This window comes from Cibotium barometz, chromosome 17 (genome assembly GCF_041138505.1).
Source record: "Cibotium barometz isolate CiBa-2024 chromosome 17, ASM4113850v1, whole genome shotgun sequence".
Taxonomy (NCBI): Eukaryota; Viridiplantae; Streptophyta; class Polypodiopsida; order Cyatheales; family Cibotiaceae; genus Cibotium; species Cibotium barometz.
Genome location: NC_141062.1, coordinates 55,430,711 through 55,458,191, shown reverse-complemented (window position 1 = coordinate 55,458,191; position 27,481 = coordinate 55,430,711). Strand labels below are relative to the sequence as shown.

The 27,481-nt window shown below is 46.7% G+C and overlaps 1 protein-coding gene across 6 annotated transcripts in view; it reads right to left on the bottom strand.

Annotated features, from left to right (window-relative positions):
• Window positions 1-7,674: 7,674 nt before the first annotated feature.
• The window catches only part of LOC147630196 (vacuolar fusion protein CCZ1 homolog), a 47,463-nt gene continuing 27,656 nt past the window's right edge, over window positions 7,675-27,481 (bottom strand). For 2 of the 6 annotated variants that reach the window (XM_086811831.1, XM_086811832.1), the window contains exons 6-10: window positions 9,868-9,966; window positions 9,206-9,670; window positions 8,830-8,985; window positions 8,510-8,739; window positions 7,675-8,289 (exon numbers count right to left, since the gene is read on the bottom strand). In XM_086811831.1, the coding sequence (XP_086667957.1) occupies window positions 8,259-8,289; window positions 8,510-8,739; window positions 8,830-8,985; window positions 9,206-9,670; window positions 9,868-9,966 (981 nt within the window). In that variant the 3' untranslated portion in view covers window positions 7,675-8,258. Of the gene's footprint in view, window positions 8,290-8,509; window positions 8,740-8,829; window positions 8,989-9,205; window positions 9,671-9,867; window positions 9,967-27,481 lie in introns of all 6 variants that reach the window. The other 4 variants (XM_086811828.1, XM_086811830.1, XR_015267796.1 and 1 more) reach the window with 3 other exon arrangements.

Sequence of the window (27,481 nt, the reverse complement as noted above, 5' to 3'; positions counted from 1 at the left end):
GTCATGATGTAGAGAGTGCCACCACAAGCATCCTCATACTGTGTTGTTTCTCCCATGTTATTCATGATTATCGTAAGGAAGAAGCCACCCATATCACTAGGGGGTTGAGTTTGAATGGGCTCAAATTGAGCCCTTGTAGCCTCTTGAGCCCTTCGGGGGTTACTAATTTGATCGTAAAAAGCGTATGGCCCAATCAAACTAGTCCAATCATTCGATTGGAGATTCCAAGGAGAGAATTTCTAGAAAGTCTAGAGAGTGACCTAATTCAATTTCTTGACCAATACTAGACCCAAGTACCCCTAGAAGACCATGATTTGGCATGAAGGTATTTAAATACATAAGCACTCATTCCTATGCTAGAATCACTTGGTGAGATCCTTCTATATATATCTATCTATACATACATACATACATACATACATACATATATATATACATATATATATATATATATACATAAAGAGAGAGAGAGAGAGAGAGAGAGAGAGAGAGAGAGAGAGAGAGAGAGAAGGATCTCACCAAGTGATTCTGGCATAGGAATGAGTGCTTATGTATTTACCTTCATGCCAAATCATAGCTGCCACAATTTCAAACCCGACATTTGAACACAAAACATTATTGTACGCACCGACACTAGGGAGTGGCATAAGACCAAGAGTTGACTTAACCACCCTACTAATAGATCCTGAGGAAGCAAAGGAGGAATCCTTCACAATGGAGAATACTAGATTAGGATTGTGGCCGCATAATCCCTCCAAACTTGGATATGGGTGAATGAGAACTTGGAGCATTTAGAGGAGAGTAATCCAAAAGGAGCTGAAAGGCCTCAATCCGTAGGACCAACGAGGGAGAGAAGGGACATCAGGGGACAAATGGGGGCAAAAGCTCAATAGAGTGTGACTGGACTTTCTAATAATTGATGACTAGACTTGTTGGCGACTCTACTATCTAGCAATCGAACTTAGCTATGGCATGACTACATGATTGCTCATACTGATAATTATAGGATTATCAATTTGACATTTGAACATTGCAGTTGCTTGTTCACCTGATCGGTCATACAACGATTATAACTTCTAAATCGATCGAAAGCCAGAGCGATCGATTGATTGAACTATGCCACAATTGGTCTCTCCAACAATTGCACTTCCTGCATGATGTCAGTACTTGCACGACTGCCCATCTAATAAATTTTCTTAGATTTTTGTACATTCAATGTGTACGTCCGCTCAATATTCTCTATCAAATTCATTTAGTTTCTAGCATAACTCTCCTATTAGTGGATTCAGTTACCATTCATAGCACTATAAACCATAATTTAAATTTTCAGTCCATTCTTACTAATTTCTAAGTGATCAGACCGTTGGCGATTGGACTTTGGACCAACGATTTGACTTCACAATCCAACAATTGGACATCCTAGTGAGCCAACTTTTTGTTACACAATTTTACATTTACCCCCCTTTTAGGCCAGATTTATCATTTAAAACACTTATTGGATGGATTGAAGCTCTTCTTGATGGCACAATGCCATCAATCAAGCAAACACCAAAAAATCAAGAATTGTTGCAGAAATTGAAAATTCTTAATCTGCCTAATCAAGTAAAAATTAGACAAAATTGAAACGATTGATGATGAAATTGGTACCTAAGGAGGTCGTGGGACTTCAATATAAGCACATGGAGGGTTACCCTCCCTTCTTCCGCCACCCATTGATCAAAATCAAGAAAACAAAAGAAAAGAAGATGGTTAAAGTTAGCAAAATCCACACAAAGTTCCTACTCTCTAATCACACATTCACCATATTTATCTTTCCAAGTCTCAACACTCAGTCAATCTACCACAAATTTTACAACTTATGGGCGAACTAAAACATATAGTGGATCAATAGAATGCTTTAAATCCTCTTTGACACTAGTTCTACTCCCTAGCGCGACGCCTTTTGTTAAGGGGAAGAGGTAGTTCATCTCAACAAGCATATCCATCAGAAATATGAACCCCTCTAAAGCATGAGAGCACATTGATAGCAGGAAATGGAAGTCTTAAGGGGTGTCAAACCCTTGAGCTCTATCAATTCCATTGCTTGGACTCTTTATAATCCAACCGTCAAGAGAGGGAAGCTAGGAAGCTTTCTCTCCACCTATGCTATCTCTCACTCTCTCAATCTCTCACTCACCTAATTCTTATCCCTTTTGTACATGTCTTTCCAAGCACTCATGGCACACATAAGGGGTGAGGCCACCGCCTGACACTCCTCTTTGGTTGAAACCTAGAATTAACATGATCAAGCCTTTTTGTAAGTATTGCGACTGCCCATGATGTACATTGGTCCCCACTGGGATAATTTTTTGGTTGCCCATGACACACATGGAGCCATGTGTCTTGAGACCATCATCATTACGGGAAGGAGGGGATTGAGGAACTTTAGTGGCCAAGAAACCTAGGTGTATGGAAGGTTAAAATGTTTCTTCAAGATGAGGATGCCTAATACATGAGGAAATTTCTATGGCCACAAAGCTCTCTACATGTCAAGGGTGAACCCATAAGACAGAAATAACATCGTTTCCCTATATGAGTGCCACAACCTCTGCCAAAAACCTCTCTGAATGTCAAGGATGATCCTATAAGCCTCCACTGAGAGGTCTAAAAGTGGGGACTCTCTGGATTTTTCCTAGAACAAGGTGTCTGGAATTCCACACAGTGTAAGTGAAGAGAAGGGCATGCTTTTCAAAGGGTTAAAAGCATTCCTCCACTCCCATGGGGTCCTAGTGTAGGTATCTAATAGGACACCCATCATATAACCAGAGGCTCCAAGAGTCCATAATCAGGGATCAATATAGAAGTGAGTGTTAGCTAGTCCTCTCCAAGGCCAAGGCAAGTCTCTCATGGGGGGTCAGGATCATCACAAAGCCTCCAAATCTCTCTAACCTCCAAGGAGGTCTCTGCATCCCGATAGAGAGAGTTTGGGATGCAAGCACAAGGTACACCCTTGTCTCCCAAATCTCTACTTGGGGGTAAGGATCATCACAAAGCCTCCAAATCTCTCTAACCTCCAGGGAGGTATATGCATCCTGATAGAGAGAGTTTGGGATGCAAACACAAGGTACACCATTCTGTCTTCCATTGATGCATAAGACAATTGGGCAATGATCTGGTTTGGTAGTACTAGGCAAGATGGCAATAGAACCTCCTCTATCAAGGCCCCAGTCATCCACATAAAATCTATCCAACTGTGTAAGATGCATCCATCCTCGCTTCTATAGTTATGCCATGAGTAAGATAAGAGTTAGGCCTCCTCTGGAAATCATTCTCTGTCCAACAATCTCGGCCATAGAAGAAAAGTATGAATCTCTCCCAAGATGCTCTCTCGAAGGGGTGTGTTCCCCAATAACATGAGGCAAAAGTGATGCTAACACTAAGATGCATACCCCACCTTTGGTCCCCTGCGCTGCACAAGACCAAAAAGTGTGTCTAGAAAGGATCTTGCTAGTTTTTCCACACTGAAGCATATCCAATTTGTGCTCTTGCAAAAGAGAAACACATCCATAGGTCCACCTGTAATGGCAAGGTGGAGCTGATCCTTAACAAGGCGCTTCCTATTGTGGGTGGGAAACCTTCCTAGACCTAACACATTACATGATATAATCCTCATGGTAAAGAAGTGATTTTGATTCTGAACCTGAGCAACCGCTTGGTTGGAGTCTGGACCCACCTTCCATGATGTTGTGAGAGGGGGTAATCCTTGGAGCAATGCTAGCATGTTCATTATGTCCTTTCAGGGGTAATCCTTGGAGAAATGTCAACATGTTCACTACGTCAGAGACTCTACACAGTCTCTGCATACTTGTGCAATGCATGGGTGCCTTGTAGGACATCATGGCATATATCATGTTGTGCATTCTGTAAGGCCTCATAAGATGGCAACATGTCCTGTGTATCCTGTATATTATCCACCAAGGAGGACTACATATTCATTCTACCCTGATGCAACATCCTTCTGCAAACGAGGATGACTTTGGAAACTCATCACTTTGACCAAATACATGATCACTATGTACATTGTCTTTGGGAGTGGCATCATCTTGTGTCCCAACGTTCCCACCTAAAGGGCGGCCATGAGATATAGCCTGCCACTCATGGCGAAAGATTGGCCAAGGTGAAGCATTAGGCTATGTCAATTGGGGAGCGCGTTTGCACCACCTCCTATGATCCCTAGCCTTAAGGCAATCCTACTCGAAAGTGGCCAATTTGGTGACAGATCAAGTCTACCTGACAGACATACGTGGCTTCAAGGGCCCATTAGATCCCGGAAGCAACACAAAATCCTCAAAGGACTTACTATCACGAGCCAACACCATAACCCTAGGAACATCAGTCAAGGCAGTGATTTCTTGGGTAGCAGAAGTGGGAAAAGTAGGGATGGTGGGCACCTCCTATAGGACCAGCCCAAAGGCTACCCCAATGGCCAATAAGCATGAGGGAGACTTGGGAATCTAAGTGTACCAGGGTAATGGTTCTGGTCTTCTTTGACAAAGTGATCAAAGTAGCTAGTCTCTACGGTAGGAAGAAAATCTTCCTTGGGCCCCATGAGCACTTCTGAGGTTGCCTCCTCTGCGTCAAAGTCTACTTGGAAGAACTTTCTCCCAAGTAGCCTTACATCTTTAAAATGGAGCACGTAGTCGAAAGGCAATGTTATACCCAGTCATGGGCCAAGACACGTCAGGGTTAAGAACCAAAGATTTTTCTAATGAGTGATGTCTTGGAGTCTTTCTCAATTTCGACGAAGAGGGTTGCAAGCTCATCTTGAGAGAACTAAATGGTTCGCCCAACTGGAGAGAATTGATGCGCCATGATGCTAATAAAAAAAAAAGATCGACTTGAATCCTAATTAAGAGTAATTTGTACTTAAGCAAGGCGAAGGAAAGGGCAATGAAGGCGAGAGCGAGACGGAGGAAAGGGCAGTGAAGGCAAGAGGGAGGACAAAGGACGGGTGGCACAAGAGGAGGTTGGGCAACTAAATAGGGCAATAAGACAGGTGGGGGAGAGAAAGGCAGGCGGAGGAGCAAGGGTGGAACTTGGAATGCTAAGGGAGACGGAATGAGAAGGGAAGCACAGGGTTGGGCAAAGGCGAGGGGTGGGAAGCTAGGAAGGCGCAACATGAGGGCAAGAGGGAGGGTGAAATGGGAGGGGTACTAGCGTGCAGGATGGAGGCTGTTAAATACATGGTAGTGAGGAGAAGGGAGACAGGTGAAGGGCGCACACAGAGGGGTGTACAATTCAACAGTACGGGGAGCTTGCATCACTTTGTTGATACAAAAAAGAAAAAAGAAAAAAGAAAAAGAAGAAGAAGAAGTAAGCAAGATTCAATAGCATACATGCAAACAAGAGTAGAGAAGAGCTCACAAGTATTCTATTGCAAGGAAATGAATGTGTATTTCTTATTATAAAAATTGACTTATATACCAGTGACTAGTGTTCACACTAGGCTATAAGCAAGATTCAATAGCATACATGCAAGCAAAAGTCGAGAAGAGGATCTCACAAGTATTCTATTGCAAGGAAATGAATGTGTTTCTTATTATGAAAATTGACTTATATACCAGTGACTAGTGTTCACACTAGGGCAAGAGGGAGGGGTACTAGTGGGCAAGATGGAGGCCGTTAAATACATGGTAGTGAGGAGAAGAGAGACACTTGAAGGGCGCACACAAAGGGGTGCACACTTCAACAGTACGGGAAGCTTGCATCACTTTTCTGATACAAAAAAAAGAAAAAAGAAAAAGAAGAAAGCAAGCAAAATTCAATAGCATACATGCAAGCAAGAGTAGAGAAGAGGAGCTCACAAGTATTCTATTGCAAGGAAATGAATGTGTATTACTTATTATGAAAATTGACTTATATACTAGTGACTAGTGTTCACACTAATTTGCGCTCATGTTAAGGTTGTTTTGTACGTTCCACCTCCTTTCTACAAGAGATAGGTGCCCATTCGGGTGGGTAAGGTGGCAAAGCGTCTTATGGTAGGTCAAGCGGGTCAAACCATGATAGCCTATGAAGTGGTTAACAATACAAAAAAGAATAGTACACCTATAATGTTTTCTACACTAAAGCTTCTTCTCTTTTCCAATTTTGAATGTTTGGACTTTTGTGATGGAAATATGAGAAAAAGCATATATCTGCTTGCTCTTAATGTACCTAAATCTGCCACGAGCAACTTATTTAATACAAGAGCATTCAACCCTCCCGTAAATTATTTAAATCCACCAACCGACGAAAGAGACAGACGATGCATGCTATGTACGTCTTCCCCTCTTCTTAGATACATCATTAATCTTTAATATTCACTTCAAGGATCAAAGAAAGTTTGAGAGATGCTCACATAGAGTACAAGTCTAGATATCAATGGTTGGCACATTTTGGAGCTCCTACTCTCTACTTACATTCTTCGTTACTTCACATTTTAAAGCTAGGATAAAGTTTGAAGGTTCTAGGTAGAAAACTCAAGGGAGTGTGACTTTCTAGCCCGCGCTGTAGAAGAATATGTCGTGTGACGACAGCTTAAGGTTCTCTTTCTTGGTCATAGCAGCAACACCAGACTGTACAAAACAAAGGTGTTCAAGTTCTAAAAACAAATCGTAGATGTGTAAAAGAATATATAAGCAAACATTGCTCACTAATGATTTTTTCATGCACCTTAAAAAAGAAAAAGACTCAAAAACTTGCATGTTAAGTTTGTATCAAAGGGATATGACATCGAATTCCTTATAAGCAATAAAATTAGAAAACACTGCAGCATCAAAACTCTTCAAGCCTGCACACTATAAGATGGTGAGTTTTGTGTTTGTGTGAAAGGGGGTATCACATTGAATTTTCAACAAGAAGAATTTTCAGGTACCTCTGTGTGACACATAACAACACAGCATTATGCAGGTGAAAACTAGTTGAGATATAATTACAATGAGACTCCAACAAAAGAATTATTGTGTCCAATGCAAATTTCAGGTACCTCTATGACCCATAACAACGCAGCATTATGCCGGTGAAAACTGGTTGAGATATAATTGCAATGAGACTCCAACAAAGGAACTGTTGTGTCCAATGCACACAAGATGCTTCTAAGTATGCTCTTATATCACTTCGGGACTGGGACATTGATATGGTGAGGAAAGTCTAACGTAAGGCTACATGTCAAAATACACAGAATCAACAGTTAAAATGAAATCCACTGAAATATCAATGGATGAGATATATTTACTATGCAAGCATGCAGATGTGGGTACCGTAGTCCAAAAGGATACACTGAACATCAAAGTTTATGACTCCAACAGTTACGCAAAGTGCACTCTAACCAGCCACCCAGCTCACTTGTAGGGCTTGTCTCACTCCTCGTATAGTTTCCGATACTCGTAAAGGTGAAACATCCCCTTGGCAGATGGGTATGAGAGGAAGAAAAAAAAATTACAAGAGGATCTAGGAGTGCTTTAACAAAGTCAGCCAATGGGATGGGGAAGAAGAGAGGTTCAAATGATCCCAGATCAATACGATGGCCATGCTTGGGCCAAAGTTCCATGTTCCCTCAGTGAATGAAGGGCATCCATTAATTCACGTTCAAGCATTCAAATGAACTAGCACAATAACATGTTGCCTACAAGGACTATATCATGAACGAATAGAAAGCAACAACACCATGCCAACTGTTTATTTAAAGTGGAAAGGTGAGAGAGAGTTAAAGAAGTATTGCACTTAGAATATAGGTCTTTAAAAAACCATGTGGCTGCACCTCAGTTTGGGGCAGATGCCATGCGTAAATTGAGGTGAAAGGGGCCGAACTAATCAAGCCCAAAACTCAAGGTGAGAATTGCTCAATAAAATGTGTAGCCACTAGGATGGTAGTTTAGCTATAGAGAGGAGGAGATTATCAAAATATAAGGTGCCTTTGGGCATGCTTGCTTTGACTGTACCATTATTTGGATTCATCACATAGAAGGAATCAACCCCACCTTGAAGTATGCTCCACCTTGAGGTATTTTTACCTTCATATCAAAATCGTTCAACTGTCAAAAACTGTTGTCGAAATCTCAACAAATTCAAACATACTTCATAAGTTGTCTACTCTTATAAAAACCTAGGATATATACTACCCAGCACAATGTACAGTTATGAAATCCAAAAGATCATCGGAAAGATGTTTCCTCCAGTACTTGAAAGAAGGCTTTCTTCAGCTCCTTGGATCCATGTAACAGACACGGAGCTGAGGTTCAGTCTGACGTAAATACACCATCACAATATCTGAAACCAATTTGTTGAAATATGTCAGCAATTAAAACATCAGAAGAGAATTGCTAAAATATGGTCTTTGGGACTTGAAAAGATATAAATTGGGACCATGTCCAATGTGTGTGTGTGTGCGCATGCGTGTAAGCCCTGTCACAGGCAGGTAGGTGTGCATGTGTGTCTGTGCACGGACACACACACACACACAGAGTGAGAGACAGAGACAGAGAAAGACCTTCGGCTAAACTTTTCTGTAGCCTCAGAAGTAAGCAGCAATGTTTCACTTGCTCGCTCAAGCACTATATAAAGCTCATTGCCCCCACGAACCCTGACAACCACCCATGCATTGCTCCGTGTCCTCACGCACATCTCCAAATCATAAGGCTGAAGTGAATCTTTCCTTTCGGACCTTGCTTTGGCACCATCAATCTCAGCCCTTACTTTGTTAAGGGAGAGTAGAGAGTCCTGAAACAAAAACAAGGGTCTTTACATCTGTGTACCCCTCTTCATTTGGGAAAACCTTCCAATCACAAGAGGTTTTCTATAGTAACTCACCTTTGTTAAGGTTGCCACTTTGCTGCCAGGTGAAGCTTTAGAGACCCTTCTATCGTGATCGATGCAGAGATAACGATACCCTGGCACATGATTTACGTTCAGACCTCCCCATTCCCTTGATATCCTCTCTTCAAGAACACCCAGCTTCTGAGACGCCTGCTGCCAAATTGAGACCACAAAATGAGGCTGGTTACAGAACACTCAAAAGTTGAACTCACAACCTAAAAGGGAACACTGAGCAAGGCTGGTTGCTGAACACTTCCCAACCATGGCACAGCAGGTGAGGAGTGGACAGTGGGAAACCTTGCCCATCCATCCCTCACATGCAGCCTGGATAGTCCACCATTGATCGCAGGCAGGCAAGGTTCAAACAGACCTTCTCAAGTACTTGATTTTTCAGCAAATGTGATCCTTCTGCATCAGCAGCTGAGTGCATTACAGAGATCAGCATGATAACAGTGAGCTGCTTATGTTGGTAGGCGCACAACTGCAACTGTTCTTCGGATGATTGCTGAAGCCAGACACTCGGAATGATGGCATTCATCCCCTCTGCCTCTACTCCCCATGCATCAGTTAAGAGGAACCCGTCTTGGTCTCGCCACCACTTGTCACACTGCATGGGTCTCGGTGTGAAAACCTCCAGGCCCTGATCACCTGAATCTTCCCGTGAAGGAACCTGACCAGTTGCTTGACTCTCAAGATTACTACTCCTCAAGTGAGCCGAAGATGACGAGTTCGAATGCGACAAAGCTTTCTTGGAGCTACGGCCACTTGAGGTGGCCGAAATGGTAGCAGGTGCCAGCCGCATCCTTGCATAGGCAAACAAATGAGCTGCATCTCCCTGGACATGTATCAAACATGATTACAATAACCAAGTATTAAGCTTGAAAGAAGCTCTAGTATGAAAAAACCCAAGGAAGAGCTGAAACTCGTGAGAGAAATTGTCATGATCAATCCTTCATTAGGGATCAAGCATGATTAATTAAGAGTAATCTGCCTACTTTTTGAATCATGGAAGTGTAGGGAAGAGCTACTTACAGGAGGAAGAGTAGTTGAAACAAGAAGATCCTGGAAAAGGATCAGCGTGTGGCGAATCCTTCCGCTTCCAAACCATGACTGTAAGAGGTCGACCACCGACTGCATAAAATGGCACCCCAGTATCAGTTATAGGATATTTGCACAAAAATATCCACCCATGCCTCCACCTTTCATACTTCTAAGGTGATCTGCCTTTGCAAGAGCTCTGGATTAACACGCGCGCGCGCACACAGATTTTGTTAACATCTACAAAACACCCAAAGGGATGACACCAAAAATGATACATATCATCTAGGAGTAAATTGGGTGTCAAAAACGCATAAAACAGTACCACAGAGATTTTATTAAGATCTATGGAAGACCCAAAGGGGTCTATGAGACCAAGCAGAAAGAAAGACAGAAAGATTATATGAATATCTACATAAATTGAAGGACCTAAGAGACAAAAAATGATACATATGATCTAGGAGTAAACTGGATGTCAAAAACACATGAAAATGAAAGGGAAAAAGTATGCCAAAAGAAATTCTCTACCGATCTGCAACTCACGCTACCCTCTCAAGTGTCCATGTTCCCTACCATCTGCACTTTATTGTGCAACCAACACATGGTAGTAACAATTTGCAAGACAGCACGTAGGACAAGAGAACACTACACAAGGTATGTGAACATGGAGTCCTGCTCCTCCCTCCTCCTACTTCTTCCATAAATGAGCATCAAGCAGGCATGAAAACAGCATGCAAATTCAATTTGCAGGCAAGCACATAAAGATGCTATGCAATGCAGCATTGGTATTGACCATAGTTTTTTTCATACTCGTGTGGAAAATATTCCATACCCGTATGCGTATGGTCGCGTATGGAAAAACTTTTCATATTCCAGCCAAAAAAGAAAATGTTTTGCATCTTCTCTAGACATAGAGATTAGTTGTCAATGTGTGAAAGTCATGACGGATGAAACATGGTCAATTTGTGAAAACTATGATAGATCATCTATCATGGCTTTCACATACTTTAAGTCTCTCATGGTTCACTTCTTTGAAAATGGCATGTCTACCCTTTAATTTAAGAATCAAGTATGAAATCCTATGTATGGAATTTCTCCAAGATTTGAACCATACTTATTTCATAGTTCCAGACTCATACACGTATGTTGTATGGTTGCCGTAAGAAAAAACTATGCCTACAAGTGACAGGTTTTGGCATTTGCCCACTCCACACTCCCTAGTCCCTACTTATGTGACATGTTACATGATACATCATTGATCATACACGTATGATGTAAACAAGTTACAGTAATATAAAGTCCGGAGTTTGGATTCTGGCTCTACATCATTTATGTTTTTTCTAATCCCAAAATCTTTGCAGTTTCAAGTTTCTTTGGTTTTTTGTGTCATATGTAGCATGTTTTTCCTTAAATTTAGGGTGTCGTATGGTATCCAACGTATGGAATTTCTTGGGAGTGTGAACCGTACTTTTTTCGTACTTCCATACCCGTATGCGTTTGCCGTATGGAAAAACTATGGTATTGACAATCCCCGTTCATGAGACTATACCAAAATAGACATGTTTCAAGTACATGAGGTACCAGACCCAATGGAACACCAATCCTCTAGGCATTTCCAGGCATGTACTCAGAGGCACAAGTCCCAACGGAAAGCCAAGTCCACAGTATCACATGAGTGGCATCAATCCCTGGCATATGCAACTGCCATGGACGTCAATCCAATGTATATACATAATGAGAAAGCACGGGTGGACCAGTTGGGTGGCCAAATGGTGATATCCTCCCTGGCTTCTAAACAGTTGTCGAAAAGTATCCAAGTACGTCTGAAGCAAGCGCCGGAAATCTCTAAAGAACTCTTCATCTACCCATTTAGCATCAATGGGAAGATAGTTCTTGAACTTCACAAGATAACACCTCATAACTTTGCCTGCAACAAGATTGCATTCCTTGTGATACACAATCTGTTCTAGCTGCAAAATCTCCTCAAGCTCATCCACTCTAAAGAACTCTTCATCTACCCATTTAGCATCAATGGGAAGATAGTTCTTGAACTTCACAAGATAACACCTCACAAGATAACACCTCATAACTTTGCCTGCAACAAGATTGCATTCCTTGTGATACACAATCTGTTCTAGCTGCAAAATCTCCTCAAGCTCATCCACTTTTGGTGGATTCTCAATGACCGGTTGGTTCACTAGGCTCTAGCCCTACATACTTGCGAAGGAGAGTCACATGAAAAGCATTGTGTATGTGCCAATGACTAGGCAATGCCAGCCTCAAAGCAAATTCATTGATCTTCTTGATCACTCAAAAAGGCCCATAGTACCTGGTTCCAAGCTTAGGATATGCACCCTCTTTGCCAGGCCTCTTTGCAAGTCTTGCTTTTTGGAATTTCAACAATACCCAATCATTCTCTTTGACACCAAATTGCCTTCTATGCTTATCGGCAGCCTTTTTATGTTTGTCTTGTGACCTTGCAATGGTTGTCTACACCTGAGCAAACGCAATATCCAAGTCTCTTACATACTCATCAGCTGCAAATATCTCATCATTTGTGCGAAGGATGGGTGGCAAAACCACCTTATCATAAACAATCTCAAACAGGCCTTCTCCTGTAGATGCATGCATTGTGTTATTGTGTGCAAATTCCACAAGTACTTCTCCCAAGAAGACTTCTAATCCGCCACATAACAATTCAAGAGATCTAGCACAGCTGAATGTGTAGCCTCACTTTTCCCATCCGTTTGAGGGATATAAATGAGAGGTCCAATTTGGTGCCCATATTATCAAACAAGGCTCGCCAAAAGAGACTTGTAGTCCTGGGATCTCTATCCCCTACAATTGACTTTAGCATTCCATGATGCTTGAACATTTATGCGAGATATATTGTAACCATATGCTTAGCTTTGATGGTCTACTTGACTGGCAAGAAGTGAGCTTGCTTACTAAACCTGTCCTCATTAGCCTGTTGGGTCCGTGGCAAGTCCATAATGAAATCCATTGTAATACTTTCCCATGGCTACATGGAAATAGGCAATGGCTGAAGCAAACCTGGTGCCTTTTGCTTATCAAATTTCACCTTTTGATAGGTGATACATGCACGTACATGTGCCTCTGTTCTTCCACATACCTGGCCAAAAGAAATACAGCTCAATCATGTGCGTAGTAGGCATTATGCCTCTATGACCAGCATATGGAGGAGCACGGCACTCATCCAAAACCTTTTGTCTCATGTCAGACACCACACATAAATAACCCTCTTTGATCACATATGAGACATGTGCATGACCAGCCATCCTCATATGCTTCTCCGACAACTTAGCTTAGGTAAGAAAATACCTCAAACTTTGGTGATCTATCTTCATAGTTAAATCAACCCCAAGAAGGTAGCCTTCTTCTTTGTCAAGTCAAGCATAGGAGAAGCAATCCATGCAAAGTGCCGAATGAACCTGCGGTAGTAAGAGCATAATCCAAGAAAACTACAAATCTCATACACCGATCTCAATTCAGGCCAATTCCGAATTGCATCAATATTTGCAGGATCCATCCGCACTCCATCTTTGGACACTATGACAAAGATAGTGTATCTCTAACAAGAAGAACTCACTCTTCTTTGCATTTATGAAGAGTTTATGCTTACGGAGTTCTTAAAAAAAAATAGCAAAATAAGCTCTATGCTCTTCTTCGGTCTTTGAAAAGACTAGGATGTCATCAAAGAAGACACCTTTAAATTTCTTGTACCCACGAAACATACGATCCATCATTCTATTGAATGTAGGCGGGGCATTTATAAGACCAATATGGGGAAGAGCTTGACTGAGCCATACCCTTATGAAGAAATCCATTTACTTGCTTCATAATCTTCTCTCTCTGGGTTGCAATCACACAATAGGCTAGCCTATTAGGTGGTAAGCTACATGACACAAGATCAATGCGATGGTCTTCCGGTCGCACGGGTGGCAACTCATTTGGTAACTTATCAGCAAAACAATCATTGTACTCTTGCAAGTATTTCAATCTATCATTAAGAGTGTCTACATACACATTAGTTTCTTGAACAATATCTCGTACAAAAATTAAGCATGCAAAAACACTCTTTTTCATTACTTTCTTAATTTGTATATAAGATATAATGGGGATAGTATCACCCTCTTCACCAACATCAATCACATGCCATGCTCTTGGACTTTATACATGAAGGTGATCATGTTGGTCTTGTAAGCCTTGCGTAGATCAATGCACATGTGCCAAGGCTTTCTAAGCAATACATCACAACCATTCAAAGGCGCTATAAGAAAGTTTTCATGATCTACATAGTCTTGAATGTGTATGTGCAACTTGCCAATAATTGGCATAACCTGCACTTCTCTACCTACAAAGGCAGTCCCTCCTTCAATTTGAGAATCCATGTCTCTCACTTCAATAACCAAAACAACTACCATCTGTGTAGATATGAAGTTTTCAGTTGCACAATCATCAAACATGAACAATGAGGGCTGATCCTTAAGTTGTCTCCCCAAGCTTTACATACAACCCTGTCTTTGCTATCATGTGAAGTATTGCCCTGTACATCCGGAACCATATGCACATTGGGCTTTGATGCATTCACATTATCTTGCTTCTTCTTGTTTGGGCATGTATTCGTGTCAAATCCCCATAGGATCACCTCGTAGAACGCTCCTGATACAAGGCTTGAAACCTGCAAAACAAACCAAGCAAACATCTAGGGGGTGCAGGCTTGACTCACCTCCCAACCTTGACAACCGTGGGCAAGCCCACAAGTCTTGGATGTCCCCACCGAGCCACGAGCTGAGCTAACTAGATGGACATGCCCACCAATCTCTACCTTGTGACATTCCATACCGCCACGAAGCTACCCTCGCAGGCCTCGAGACTGCTGCCGGCCTTGGCTGTATAAAGCAAGTGCACGTCTACACTAGATCCAGGCTCTTGACCATAGAGCTCTCACAAAGACACGTGAGACTCTATGAACTATTGACTAACCTTGGCCACCCTTTTATAGGCTCTTGGCCGGTCACCGGGCGTCCACACTTCGGCGCCCGCCCGTCCATACTTGGGTGCCCGCTCGTTAGTCTATCTCTAGCCCAGCTCGCCAATCAGCCTGCCTAGCTCCAAGCTTCCCCAAACCTCGAAGCTAGTCTTGTGTGCGTGTAGCACACGGTAGATACACACTGTGCACATGACAATTTGCAATATGTTCAGTGCTACCACAAGTAAAGCATTTTCCCTCGCTCATATATTGCTTTTTCTGTCCCGTTGTGAGACCATAGTCTTTTACTTGGAAGCGACGCTTCTTGGTAGGTTTATTTTCAGCCTTTGGACCATTTTGATCTTGGTTTTGGTCCTTTTTTGGTCGCTGTCCACTATTTTGTAGGTTTTGGATAGTCCTCTCTTTGCCTGGAATGAGGGTTTAGCCTTATTGGATCGACTCAACTGAGTTCCAATTGCTTATTAGTGGCAATGGCGGCCGCGATTAGTTGTTGTAAGGTGTGACCAAGATACATTTGTAGTCCCGCTTTGTACACAAGTTGCAATCCCAATTGAAACCTTCTCTTCTTTTCCGCCTCTGGAACATGCATAAATGAAGACACCTCCAAAAGCACTTTCAAAAACTTTTGCACATATGCATTCACCGTTTTCCACTCATTCTGCTTCCACCCAATCCCACTTCATTGTTATCTCATTTAATGCATTAGGAGGCAAGAACTGGGCATAAAACCTCTCCTTGAACTCTTTCCATGATCTAACAGGCTTTGGTGAGAGCTTCTCAGTAAGCCACCAATGAGCAATATTACCTTTCATTAGCATGCTTACATGCCGGATCATGGATTTTTGAGTGAAATCCTCATCACTAAAAGCAATATCAAATTGGACAATAAAAGCAAGTGCCTTTGATGCATCATATTGCCCATGATATGTATCGAACTTCGAAGATTTGTCTACAGCTTTCAAGTCACGAGACTTTGATGCATTAGTCTACATTTCAACATGTTTTCCCGCATGCATGTCCATTGGGACAACCCTAGTGACTGGCATCATTTTGGAAACAAAAGAGGATGCATTAGGCATAGAAACATGTGCCCTGGAAGCATGAGGCAAGGCTGTCTCCTCAACACACATTGGTGCATTTTCACCCATAACTTCTCACTCACAAGCACACTTGAGGGCATGAGTAGCAAGAGAGATACGCGGAACACCTGCACCAACAGAAAATTGCAGCCCATGTTGCAAGTGTTGTGCATGCACATTTTCAGCCAGCAATGGCATTTCACATACATTTTGATCACTGCCATAAACATTGCATCCTTCACGGGCTACATAAGGTAGCCCTGCACGGCGTGAAGTCACCGATGGTTCCTCTCTAATAGCATGAGGATTCACCCTCTTAGACATATGTTTTTGTTCAACCACCAAAGAGGAAACCAAGACATGTAGGATGGTTTGCCTTTTCTACATTGACATCCTAGATACGAGCCAAGTATGCACATGCTACATCCCTCGGTTGCATGTGCAACTCTTGAGCAATCATTGCCATGGCATGATCCATAAAAGATTCAGCTTTCTTGACCTTCAAACGATCATGTCCCAATGGATCTTGATGGTAGATCTTCAAATCTTCTTGTTGTGCACAAAGAAGAGCCTGCATACGAGTAAGTTCAGTCATTAAGGCTATAGGCTCTTCTTTCTGCATTTTCTCTTTACCACAGGACGACTCTCCCACATGTTCTTGTTCCCTGATATGCACCACATGAGTTTTGTCTTCCTGTAAAGCATTGGAAGCATGCATTTTATTGTCCCGGCCTCTTGTGTTGACATCTTCAACATTCACTGTACGGCTATACATAGTGTTCTAGGTATAGAGATAGCTAGTGTTCGCGGTGATCGTCTTCCACAATAGAAGTGAAAGAGAACTCTCTCAAATAATGTTTATTGATCTTGGGAGAATCAAGTACATAGTGTCATGGGCATTTCTGACCAGATCTCCATACCAATGCATATGAATACAGTATTGCAAACAATATGGTTGTGGGTGAGGATTTGCAACTCACACCACCCTCTCATGTGCCCATGTTCCCTACCATCTTCTCTCTACATACATGGCTTGTGGGATCTCCCCCGAGACAGATATGCACGCCTCGCCCTGGAGTCCTCCCGACAGTTAGCTTTACAGGGAGACACGGCTTGTTGGTATGGACAGATGACATCTTGGTTCCAGGCACATGGTTTTAGCATGGACAGATTGCCTCCCTTCCAGTATTCTCTGGAGGCACCCTCTCTCACTCTTACACGGACAGAGATTACCAGACTCATCCGTCAGGATTTAGTTCAGCTGGACATTAGGAGGACATGGATACAGCCGACTGAGGAGCTGGGCACGAAGATGGCTTTCTACAAAGAGCATTTTCTTCAGCTCACAGCAGATGGTTTTGTGATCAGACCCAGTTACATGGATGTACACTTGTCTCATGCAGTACGATGTGCTATTGGTCAGATTCGCACATCCTCACACCAGCTTGAGATTGAGATTGGCCGATATAGAGGTATACCAGCTGAGGCCAGGATATGCCGAGTATGCCATAGGGAGCCAGAGACAGAGCTGCATTATATATGCCATTGTACTGCATACTATGAGATACGTGGTCGTTTCCACTGTTTATTCAGAGAGGGTTTTGGACCACTTTCCAGAGTCATGGGGTACCAGGACCAGAGGTGTTTGGGATTGTTCTTGCTTGAGCTGCGGAGACATAGAGATAGCCTGCTTAGGCGCACAGAGAGCCAGACTCAGAGGCACATTACAGACTTCTTTAGTCCAGCCATCACTGCGCCAGATGGACCACAGCAGCAGCAGGACATGGATACCGCCCACACCAGGGGTACACTGATTGATCGTGCGATTGAGCTTGGGTGGTCCAGACGCCCACGACTACGGAGGAGGGCATCCCAGCATAGACGGAGGTTGCAGCGGCAGATTCGGATTATTCTTGCGAGGCATGCGGGACACCCAGTCAGGGTGCTAACCACAGAGGATATTGAGGAGATCCGCCAGTGTCCGATGCGGCACATATTATGAGATGGAGGTACCTCCATAGTGTACCTTCCAGTTCCAGTTTCATTTTCTAGGTGCCAGTAGTATCATCTTTATTTTTCATTTTCTGGGTTTTTTTATCCAGACATTGTATCAGATCCACCATGATGTAACTTTTGGTCTCATAGGTCATTATGGCCTTTTGAAGACGTTAATATAACATTTCATTTCATTTCATTTCATTTCTATTGTTCCACCAACACATAGTAGTAACAATCTACAAGAGAGCACGTAGGACAAGAGAACACTACACAGGGTATGGAAACATGGAGTCATGTTCTTCCCTCTTGCTACTTGCTTCCATAATTGAGCATTAACACTTACCAATGGCAAGTAGAGTCGATAGCAACGGAAGTCTTTGCGAAGGAAGCATCTGGAGTGTTGAAATCTTCAATCTGTTGCGATTCTTCGCGACAAAAGTCTTCAAGAGGATGAAGGGAACCCTAGGAAAGCTTCCCTTATGGTTCAACTTGAGAAGGGAATGAATAAATTAGGATTTTCAGCATTGTAAGTCGCTCGCTGAAGCTTTCACCCCCCCTGCTCGAGCTGCCACCTGCTCGCACCCCCCCTCCCCGCCCTCGAGGCTGCCTCTCCCCACCTGCTCGCACCCCCCCCTCCGCGCCCTTGTGCTTCTCGCGCCCCCCACCCTTCCCTTTCGCGCCCGTCGCCCCTTGCCCGCCTTCCCCGTCTCCGTCGCGCCCCCCCCCCCCCCCCCGCTCCCCCCCCCTTCCTCCGCATCCTGCCCCCCCTGCCTGCCCCCGCCCTCCCTCCCCTTTCGCGCTTTCCCCGCCCCCCCCTTTTTTCTCCGCCTCTGCCTTCCGCCCCTCCCCCTCTGTTATTTCCGCCCCCCTCTGTCTTCCGCCCCTTCCCCTCTGTCTTCCACCCCTCCCCCTCTGTCTTCCGCCCTTCCCCCTCTTCCCCTCCCTGCTCCGCCTTTTTTGTGCAGCTCGGTTCTTGCAGGACCCTCCATTTTTTCGCTTCGCCCTCGACTTAGCTTCAGACTCTAATGGAGGTTCCTCCCGCCCCACTTGCCGCAAAGGTGGAACGCCTCCAGGCACATTCCACCATCTGCTGTATAGTTGGCACTCGCCCCAGCAGAGGGGAGATCCGGGATCTTCTCCAGGCCCGCCTTCTTGCAGATGTGGGCAAGATCCTGGACATTCAGTTACTGGGCCGCGGACACTACCAGATTGAGTTCGAGACAGCCCAGAGCATGGCCCAAGTCCTAGCCATGAGTCCCCTTGACATCAAGGGCGCTCGGGCCTTCTTCAGACGTTGGCAGCATGGTTTCGACCCAGCAGTCGACCGAGCAGGGGGAGCGCCTATTCCATGTCACAGTTTGCTTTCCTGGACTCCGCCGCGAGTACCTTCCGCTCCTTTCTAGGATAGGATCATTGGTGGGCTCGGTGCTTGAGACTAGCCCCACAGTAACTTCAGTGGTGGCTAGAGTAGTTGGCCTGCCTTCGGTCAGAGTTTTGGTTCCTGACATCTCCTCCCTTCCGAAGGTCATTCAGTTACCTAGGAGGGGAGGGGGGGGGGGGGGGGGGGGGGATGGATCGATCAGAGAGTGGAGTTTTCGGGGCTCCCGAACCAGTGTTTTATATGCAGGCAGGTCGGCCACCTGGCCAAGGCCTGCCCTCGCGGGAGACCCGACCTTCACCGCAGCAGCAGACCCCCGATGGCCCGCCCACAAATGCGGCTCGGCAGGCAGCCTCCGGGACACCTGCTCAGCCCACAGAGACCTCGGATTGGCAGCTTGGACAGGGGCGCCGTAGAGGGAGACAGCCACAGCAGCATGCCCGGAGACCGACGCAGCAGCAGTCACAGCCTCAGCATCACTGGGTTCCAGTGAGGAACAGCTTTGCTCCCCTCCAGGAGGAGACCCCAGCGCAGACTGAGGATCAGGAGATGCCAGCACCCCCCCCCCTTCGCCCCCACCCCCCCTCCCGCCTCGCTTCCACCTTCGCCTCCTCCCGTTCCCGCTACCCCTTTTTTAGCGGCTCCTTCCCCACCCCCTTCTCCCCCCCCTCCTCCCCCTCCGCTCGCCTCAGCTCCCCGGGAGGCACTGGCAGTACCCTGGCGCTCACCTGCACGCCGGTGGGCGCTGAGCACCGACCTTGCTCGGGCACCGCAGAGGAGACCTACCATGCCGATTCGTGCTTCACGAATATCCTCTATCCACAGTCGGCTGAGTAGTCTCGACACTAGACAGCGATCGGAGGCTTTCGACTACCCCTTCACACCCCTTTTTGGAGCGAAGGGCCCCCCATGAGCCAGCACCCATCAGAGTTCATGTGGTGATACCTCCGGCCCGAGGGGAGGAGGCACTTGATTCAGCGGTGGCCTTCTCCTTCCCTCTCTGCGGCACTAGTGACCGGGAGTGGACTCTGGATCTCGCTCTTAGTATTTTGAAGACTCAGGCAGTTGAGTTTTCTCACCATGTGAGCGATCTGGAGATGACAGACGTGATAGGCCGACTCTGGGAGTTGGCACATTTCTTTGATACCGGGAGTGCGGATGCCTCCGGGATTCGACATTTGGTGGTTCGCATAGTGGCAGACCTAGCACGCGACCATGACTATGTATGCATACATGAGGTTTCTCTCTCTGAGCGGGAGGCAGTCGCCATGGGACACAGCCACAGGCACCTGGTCCGAGACTCTTGCAGCAAACCGGGTGGGCAGTTTCGTAGCTGCTCGGATGGGGACTACTCTCCATCCAAGCCGCTTGCGAAGGCCCGCCGTATGGCTGAGACAGCCTCCACCTCAGCAGGTCATCCATGAGGATCACCTCATGGAATGTACAGGGCCTTGGCGGCGCACACTATGTACGTTATCGTGGTTGCTTGAGGCAGGAGCTTCAAAGATGCCTGGTTGGGGGTAGTATTGATATTCTGATGATGCAGGAGCACCATTTGAGTGAGAGCAGGATTCGGAGAGATGGTTCGGTGATGCCTAGTAGATGGGACACATTTTGGTCTCCAGGTTTTGGCCCCTTGGGTGGGCAAGGAGGAGTATGTATGATCATTGCGGATGTATGGCGGCAGGCCATTGTGGATCGCGGGGTCATTGTGCCTGGTAGAGCACAGTATGTTATTCTGAGGATGCACGATGAGCACTTTGGTGTGCTCAATGTCTATGCGCCCAACCATGCTAGTGCCAGAGCAGAGTTCTGGACCCTTGTTACAGATGCATTGCCCGAGGCCGCACATTGGTGTGTCGGGGGAGACTTCAACATGCTTGAGGACCCGGCCGATAGGGTGGGAGGCAATCATGTTACAGTGCACGGCACGGAGCTTGCAGCTTGGGAGCGATTTTGTATGACACTGCGGATCACTGATACATGGCAGCATGAGGCTTTCTCCCGCTCTCAGGACAGTCTTAGTTTTTCTCGGTCAGATCGCCGGCAGCAAGGAGAGACTAATCTATCACGGATTGATCGCTTCTATGTGGGCGACAGGTTCGGGGAGCGTGGTGGCTCCGTTGGCATTCTTGCTGGCACCTCTTTTTCAAACCATGCGCCAGTTATTGTGACACTTGAGGAGAGGACACGGGAGACCAGCTTGCAGTTGAGGATCCCAGAGAGGATACTTACAGATCCCAGTCTTTCTAAGGACATTGAGAGGATATGGCATGATAGCCAGAGCTCTGACCTGGATGCAGCAGGCTAGTGTGCCCAGGGACTCATCGAGTTCAGCTCTTTTTTGCAGGCTACAGCCTTGACACGGCTGGGAGAGACACGAGAGCGGGAGCGTCGCTTGAGACGTAGCCTTGCTTCGCTCCAACGTCTTCAGGAGCAGCTGCCTACATGTGAGTGGGTGGCATCCCAACTGAGCCAGGCACGCCAAGAGGTTAGAGAGGCAGAGGAGCAGAGACATGAGTTCTACTATCATCGCCATGCCTCTCAGTGGACGCAGCTTGGTGATAGAGTGACTGGGGAGTTTTTTGAGATTACCGATCCCCGCCATGCTCGAGCAGGAGTACGCTAGCTCAGGAGGCAGGACGAATCGTTAGCCACTAAGCCCGGGGAGATTAGAGCCATTGCCACTGAGTTCTATAGAGACCTGCTTTCAGCGGAGCCAGCCACGGAGGCACGTGATGCTTGCAGATAGACTGTGTGGGCCCATGTGCAGAGGAGGGTCACAGATCGTATGCACACAGTTTTGGGTGAGCCCCTTTCAGAGGATGAGCTTGTTGAGGCTTTGAGGGTCCTTCCGCGTCATAGTTGCCCTGGGGAGGACGGATTGACGCCTGCCTTTTTATGCGCGATTGGGACCTTTTGGGGCCAGGCCTCCGCAGGGGCTTTCAGTATGTTTTGGACATTGGGGTGATGCCACAGAGCTTTTTAGAGGGCTTGATCTTTCTTATCCCCAAGGGGGAGGGAGTGTCAGATGATATTCGGCATTGGAGGCCTATTACGATCCTCAATACTGTCTACAAGGTCCTACCAAAGGCCTTGAGTTTGAGGATCCATCCCTTCCTTGGGGAGTTGATTCATGCTACCCAGACAGGATTCGTCAAGGAGCGCAGTATCCTTGACAACATTTTCACCTTCTGGGAGGCAACGGCTCGAGCTAGATTTCTCGGTGAGGACTTGGTCGTGATGCTTCTCGATTTTGAGAAGGCATACGATAGAGTCGATTGGGGTTTCCTAGAGGGCACTATGCTTCGCCTGGGTTTTGAGCCAGACTGGATTCGAGGAGTGGCGGCTCTATATTCCACAGCTCGTAGCCAGGTGTTGATGGCAGGAGGACAGGGGCCGAGTTTTGAGTTGACTAGATCAGTCCGTTAGGGATGCCCTCTCGCCCCGTTCCTTTTTCTCTTCTTTGCAGAGGCTATGAGCATGTATCTGACAGCAGAGGAGGTTGGTTTGAGAGGACTCCAGCTCCCAGTCCGGGGTGAGGACCTGCTCGATTCTGAGTTTGCTGATGACACGGGATTGTTTTTGCATGGCCAGGAGGCCAATCTACAGAGGGCAGAGCAGTCGCTACAGGTTTTTGGTGTGGCTTCGAGAGCATTGATCAATTGGCGCAAGACAGTGGCCTTTTGGATAAGTAGCGCTCCCGCTCCGGCATGGAGCCCAAACTCGGGTTTTAGATGGATTCCTCCTGGCACAGCAGTGCGGTATCTAGGATGCCAAATTGGACTTGATTTGTCACTTGAGCAGCAGATCGCCCCGCTTCTTCTGAGCATTCAGAAGAAGCTTTTATATTGGAGTACAGCTCGGCTATCCTTGGCTGGGAGGGTGGTGGTGACAAATCAGGTGCTTTTAGCGACTATGTGGTACATCACGTCTTGCTGGATCTTCTCGAGCTCTTGCATCAGCCAGGTACAAGGGCTGATCAGGAACTTTCTTTGGTCTGGGCGGGATGGTCAGTCGGCCCGGGCTAAGGTTGCTTGGGCAGTTATTACTCTTCTGTTGGCCCAGGGGGGCTTGGGCATTATAGACCCAGCTGATCAGAGTAGAGCCTTGTTGGGAAAGCTTATTGTTCGGGGGCTGCTTCCAAGCGCTGAGCCTTGGAAGGAGCTTCTATTTCAGCGGCTGCAGGCTAGAGCTCCCCCAGCAGGGGGCACTTGGGCACCAGAGATACGGTGGATCTTCATAGAGATGAGGAGGACAGGCCTCAGTAGAGGATGGGACGACAGATTTGCCTTGAGCATCCTGTGAGCTTGGGAGCTGCTGAGACCGGGGCTTTCTCAGAGACCTCCTACTTGTGATGAGGAGCGGGCCAGACAGCCGCTCATCTGGAGCCCCGCGGTACGCACAGAGCAGGGTCATATGCTGGGTTCTCGGCCTCGTCTAGCCTAGGGACCATTGGCGGCAGGCCCAGCACGCAGTTTTGGAGATTGGCAGGCCTTTTGCAGTCTCCCGGAGGAGATCCAGGCGGAGAGGCTGAGTCACTTCAGAGGGGGGCTGATTATGAGGGATGACATTTAGGAGGCACTCACTGAGGAGTGGTTTCACACCTTTCGAGCCAGCCGCCCCACGGTGGACGGGAGCCTTTACACAGTTGTTGGAGATCCTGATTACTGTCAGAGCTTGCACTGAGGATGGTAGATGCCTCTACTATGAGATACAGGATGAGAGCAGACTTCAGAGAGTGGAGGCGGAATCGCCTTTGGTTGCAGAGTGCATCTTTCAGAGGATACGGGTAGTGGCCGCCACTTCTCGGAAGTGGCATATTGATCCAGACCCTGCAGATGTGGACTTTGATTGGTGCATATGGGCATATGCTGCGCGCCCCTTGGCCCGGCTCCAGTGGGACCCTGGCGAGTACGAGTGGCATGATCCTTATGCGTCCCCCGAGGCCACAAAGATCACCTTCTTCCAGTACACTATTCGGTTGGGAGGCATATTTTGACTGGAGGGGGATGGTCTCTCCAGGTGCATCGGAGCATTGCGGCTACAGGGACTCTCACAGGAGTTCTTGGAGGATTTTTGGACCAGGCTCTGGGCTAGCCGACAGGCACGCAGGATCTCGACTTTCCAGTGGCTGGTTGCCCACAGGGGCTCTGCAGTTGGCACCTGGCTTGTCTACAATGGCCTTCCGTCGGCCTACGTCCGATGCGGCCACCCATTGGAGACACAGAGACATTGCCTATGGGACTGTCCACAAGCACAGCAAATTTGGCTGAGGATGCTGCGCATTTTGGCCCCCCTCTCTCCAGAGGGCATGTATACGTGGGGAGCCGCTGCTTGGTCGACTTCATCAAGGCCTGCTCTGGGATACGAGACGGAGCAGGACAGCCAGGCCATCAGATTCATTAGGGGCCAGCCTCGCCTTGTTCCTTCACCGGATTTCTCGTCCACCGCTGGCTGGACACAGGAGAGGGATCTACGATGGGAGCTCCTCAGCAGCCTCACCATATGGTTCACTTGGAGAGCCCGTTGTTTCAGGGACTTTGAGGGGAGACTGGAGCCACTAGCAGAGACTGTTTGCGGGATTTGGCAGGAGTTGATTCACACCCTGCGAGGATAGTATGACCGCATCCGGGGAGACTTGGATCGAGCGATCTTGCGGCGCCAGGCCTTCCACACCACTTGGCGCAGCGGCCCCTTCTATACTCTACACGCGGGTACCCCCCGCTGGCACTACAGGCCACCTGTTTGGATTTTCCCCCCTCCTATTGTATGATATAGCCTCTCAGTTATTTGTACTGTTATTTGTACTTTTTTGCACCTAGGGAGAGTCTCCCTAGCTGCCTTGATTGGATCTCTGCTCTGCCTTCTTATGAGCAAGAGAGGGTTTTGTAGCCCAGTGGGCGTTTTTTTTATAACTAATGAAAGGATCGTTTCTCGAAAAAAAAATTAGGATTTTCAGCCAAAAGACCGAAAATTACAACAAATATAAGAGCTGTTTTGCTGAATTTCAATCACTGGGAGTGTGTAGAAGAGTGAATACCACCCGGAAACACTCTTGGAAGCTTGGAAAACACACTAGCAAGCTTGGATATGGAGTTGGGAAGAAGTGAGTGCGGAAAATACAGCCAAGGAGGCTCATTAAAGAGGGCGCCAACTTCTAGAGAGAAGGAAGAGAGAGATGATGAGATGTCCACCCTAGGTGTCAGGCACAGAGGGCAATTGGCTTGTGGTACAAGCTCGGATGGGCACACGGCTAGTTGCTCTCTTTGAACAAAGGGGATAAGGTATGCGCGGTAGGCATTGGGCTTTGTCCACCTCGGAACATCAGTGTGTGCGAACACAGGGCTAGTCATAATTTATAAGTGAGATTTGGTCGCCTAAAACTTAATAAAGTGTCCACACACTTACTTAGATTCTAAGACTGGGTTTTTGACCAATACTTACCACCTGCCACATGCCACATAATCATGTTGGCAGACAGTCTCACACGCACAGTTCACGGGCAGGGCGTCCCCTTACCTTGAACTACACATTGGTCAAGCAAGTATGAAAATAGTATGCAAATTCAATTTGCAGGCAAGCACATAAAGATGCTATGCAATGCACCATTGGTATGGACAATCCCCGTTCATGAGACTATACGAAAATAGACGTGTTCCAGGTAAGTACACGAGGTACCAGACCCAATAGAGCACCAATCCTCTAGGCATTTCCGAGCATATACTCACAGCACAAGTCCCAACGGAAAGCCATGTCCACAGTATCACATGAGTAGCATCAATCCCCGGCATATGCAATTGCCATGGACGCTATATACATAATGAGAAAGCACGGGTGGATCCCCCTTCGTCCCTTCTTGCTTGCGCCCCCTCTGTGCCTGCACGCAACCCCCCCCCCCCCCCCCCCCCCAAAAAAACCCCCTTCATGTACTTGTGCTTTTCTCTCCTCCTTGGCACCATTTGGGCACTTCCTCCCTTCGCTTGCAATCCCCCTCCCATCCCTTCGCTTTGCTCCCTCCTCCCGCTCTTCGCACATGCACCCCCTTTTCATCCCCCCACCCCCCCTCGCACCCTTCTTTCCTCCCATTCACGCCTACAGCCCCCTCCTTGCTCTTCACACGTGGACCCCCTTTTCCTTTCCCCCCTCGCACCCTTGTTGCCTTAGCTGTTCGCTCCTCCACCCCACCCTCTTTTCGCCTACTGCCCTCCACCTATCTCTGTTCCGCACGTGGTATTCGGCCTACGCACCCCCCCTCCCCCAAAAAAAAAGAAAAAAAAAGAAAAAGAAAAAGAAAACCTTTTTTCCTTTTTTCTCACCCCTCTTCAGCCTCCATGTGAAGGTCTTCCCAAAATCTGCCCTAAACATTGCTGAAAGCCAAGTTGGTCCTAAACCAAATCATGAGGTAGGAAGCTAGCTCACCTCCCAATAGCAATCAGCATCCACCGGTCTCCCTCGAGCCAGGCTAGGGCTTCCTCCACAATCTCATAGGCCCGTGTCTTACTCCGGGCATACCACCAAAGCTTGCCTATAGGCCTTTGACACGCCAACCTACATACTTCCATGTGCATGGCATGTGCATGCCTACTCTCCTGGTCCAAGCCAAACCTTCATGGTGCATCCACACAACTATGTCTCATAATAACCCAAGCTCTCACTTATATAGTGATAACTACGACATAAATAACTAACTTGCTATAAAAGGCCACTAAGCTTGTTTAATCAATCCAAGAACAATTCATCAAATAGGACATGTAGAAGTCAGATCCATAGCATAGGTCATGCATTAGCAAGCATATAGGACAATTGCACATGGGCCAGCCCATAAGGCACCCCAACATGGGGGTTGCCTGGCACAAGGGTCTGAAAAGACCCTAAGTCAATGCTCCTAGGCATAATCGCCTTTTCTTGCCCATGAATGGCATAGGCAGCCAGTCAGCAGCCTATAAGGGCCTCCATAGTGCAGTTGGCCAGCATCAGGAGCCCCCTAATGTCAGTCGGCTAGCATTTATTCCATCAATAACGAGTTGTAGAGAAGCACCCAATCGGCCAGCATTTAATTACTCTGTTGGATTCGTGGCAAGTCCATAATGAAATCCACTATAATACTTTCCCATGACTACGTGGGTGCCTTTTGCC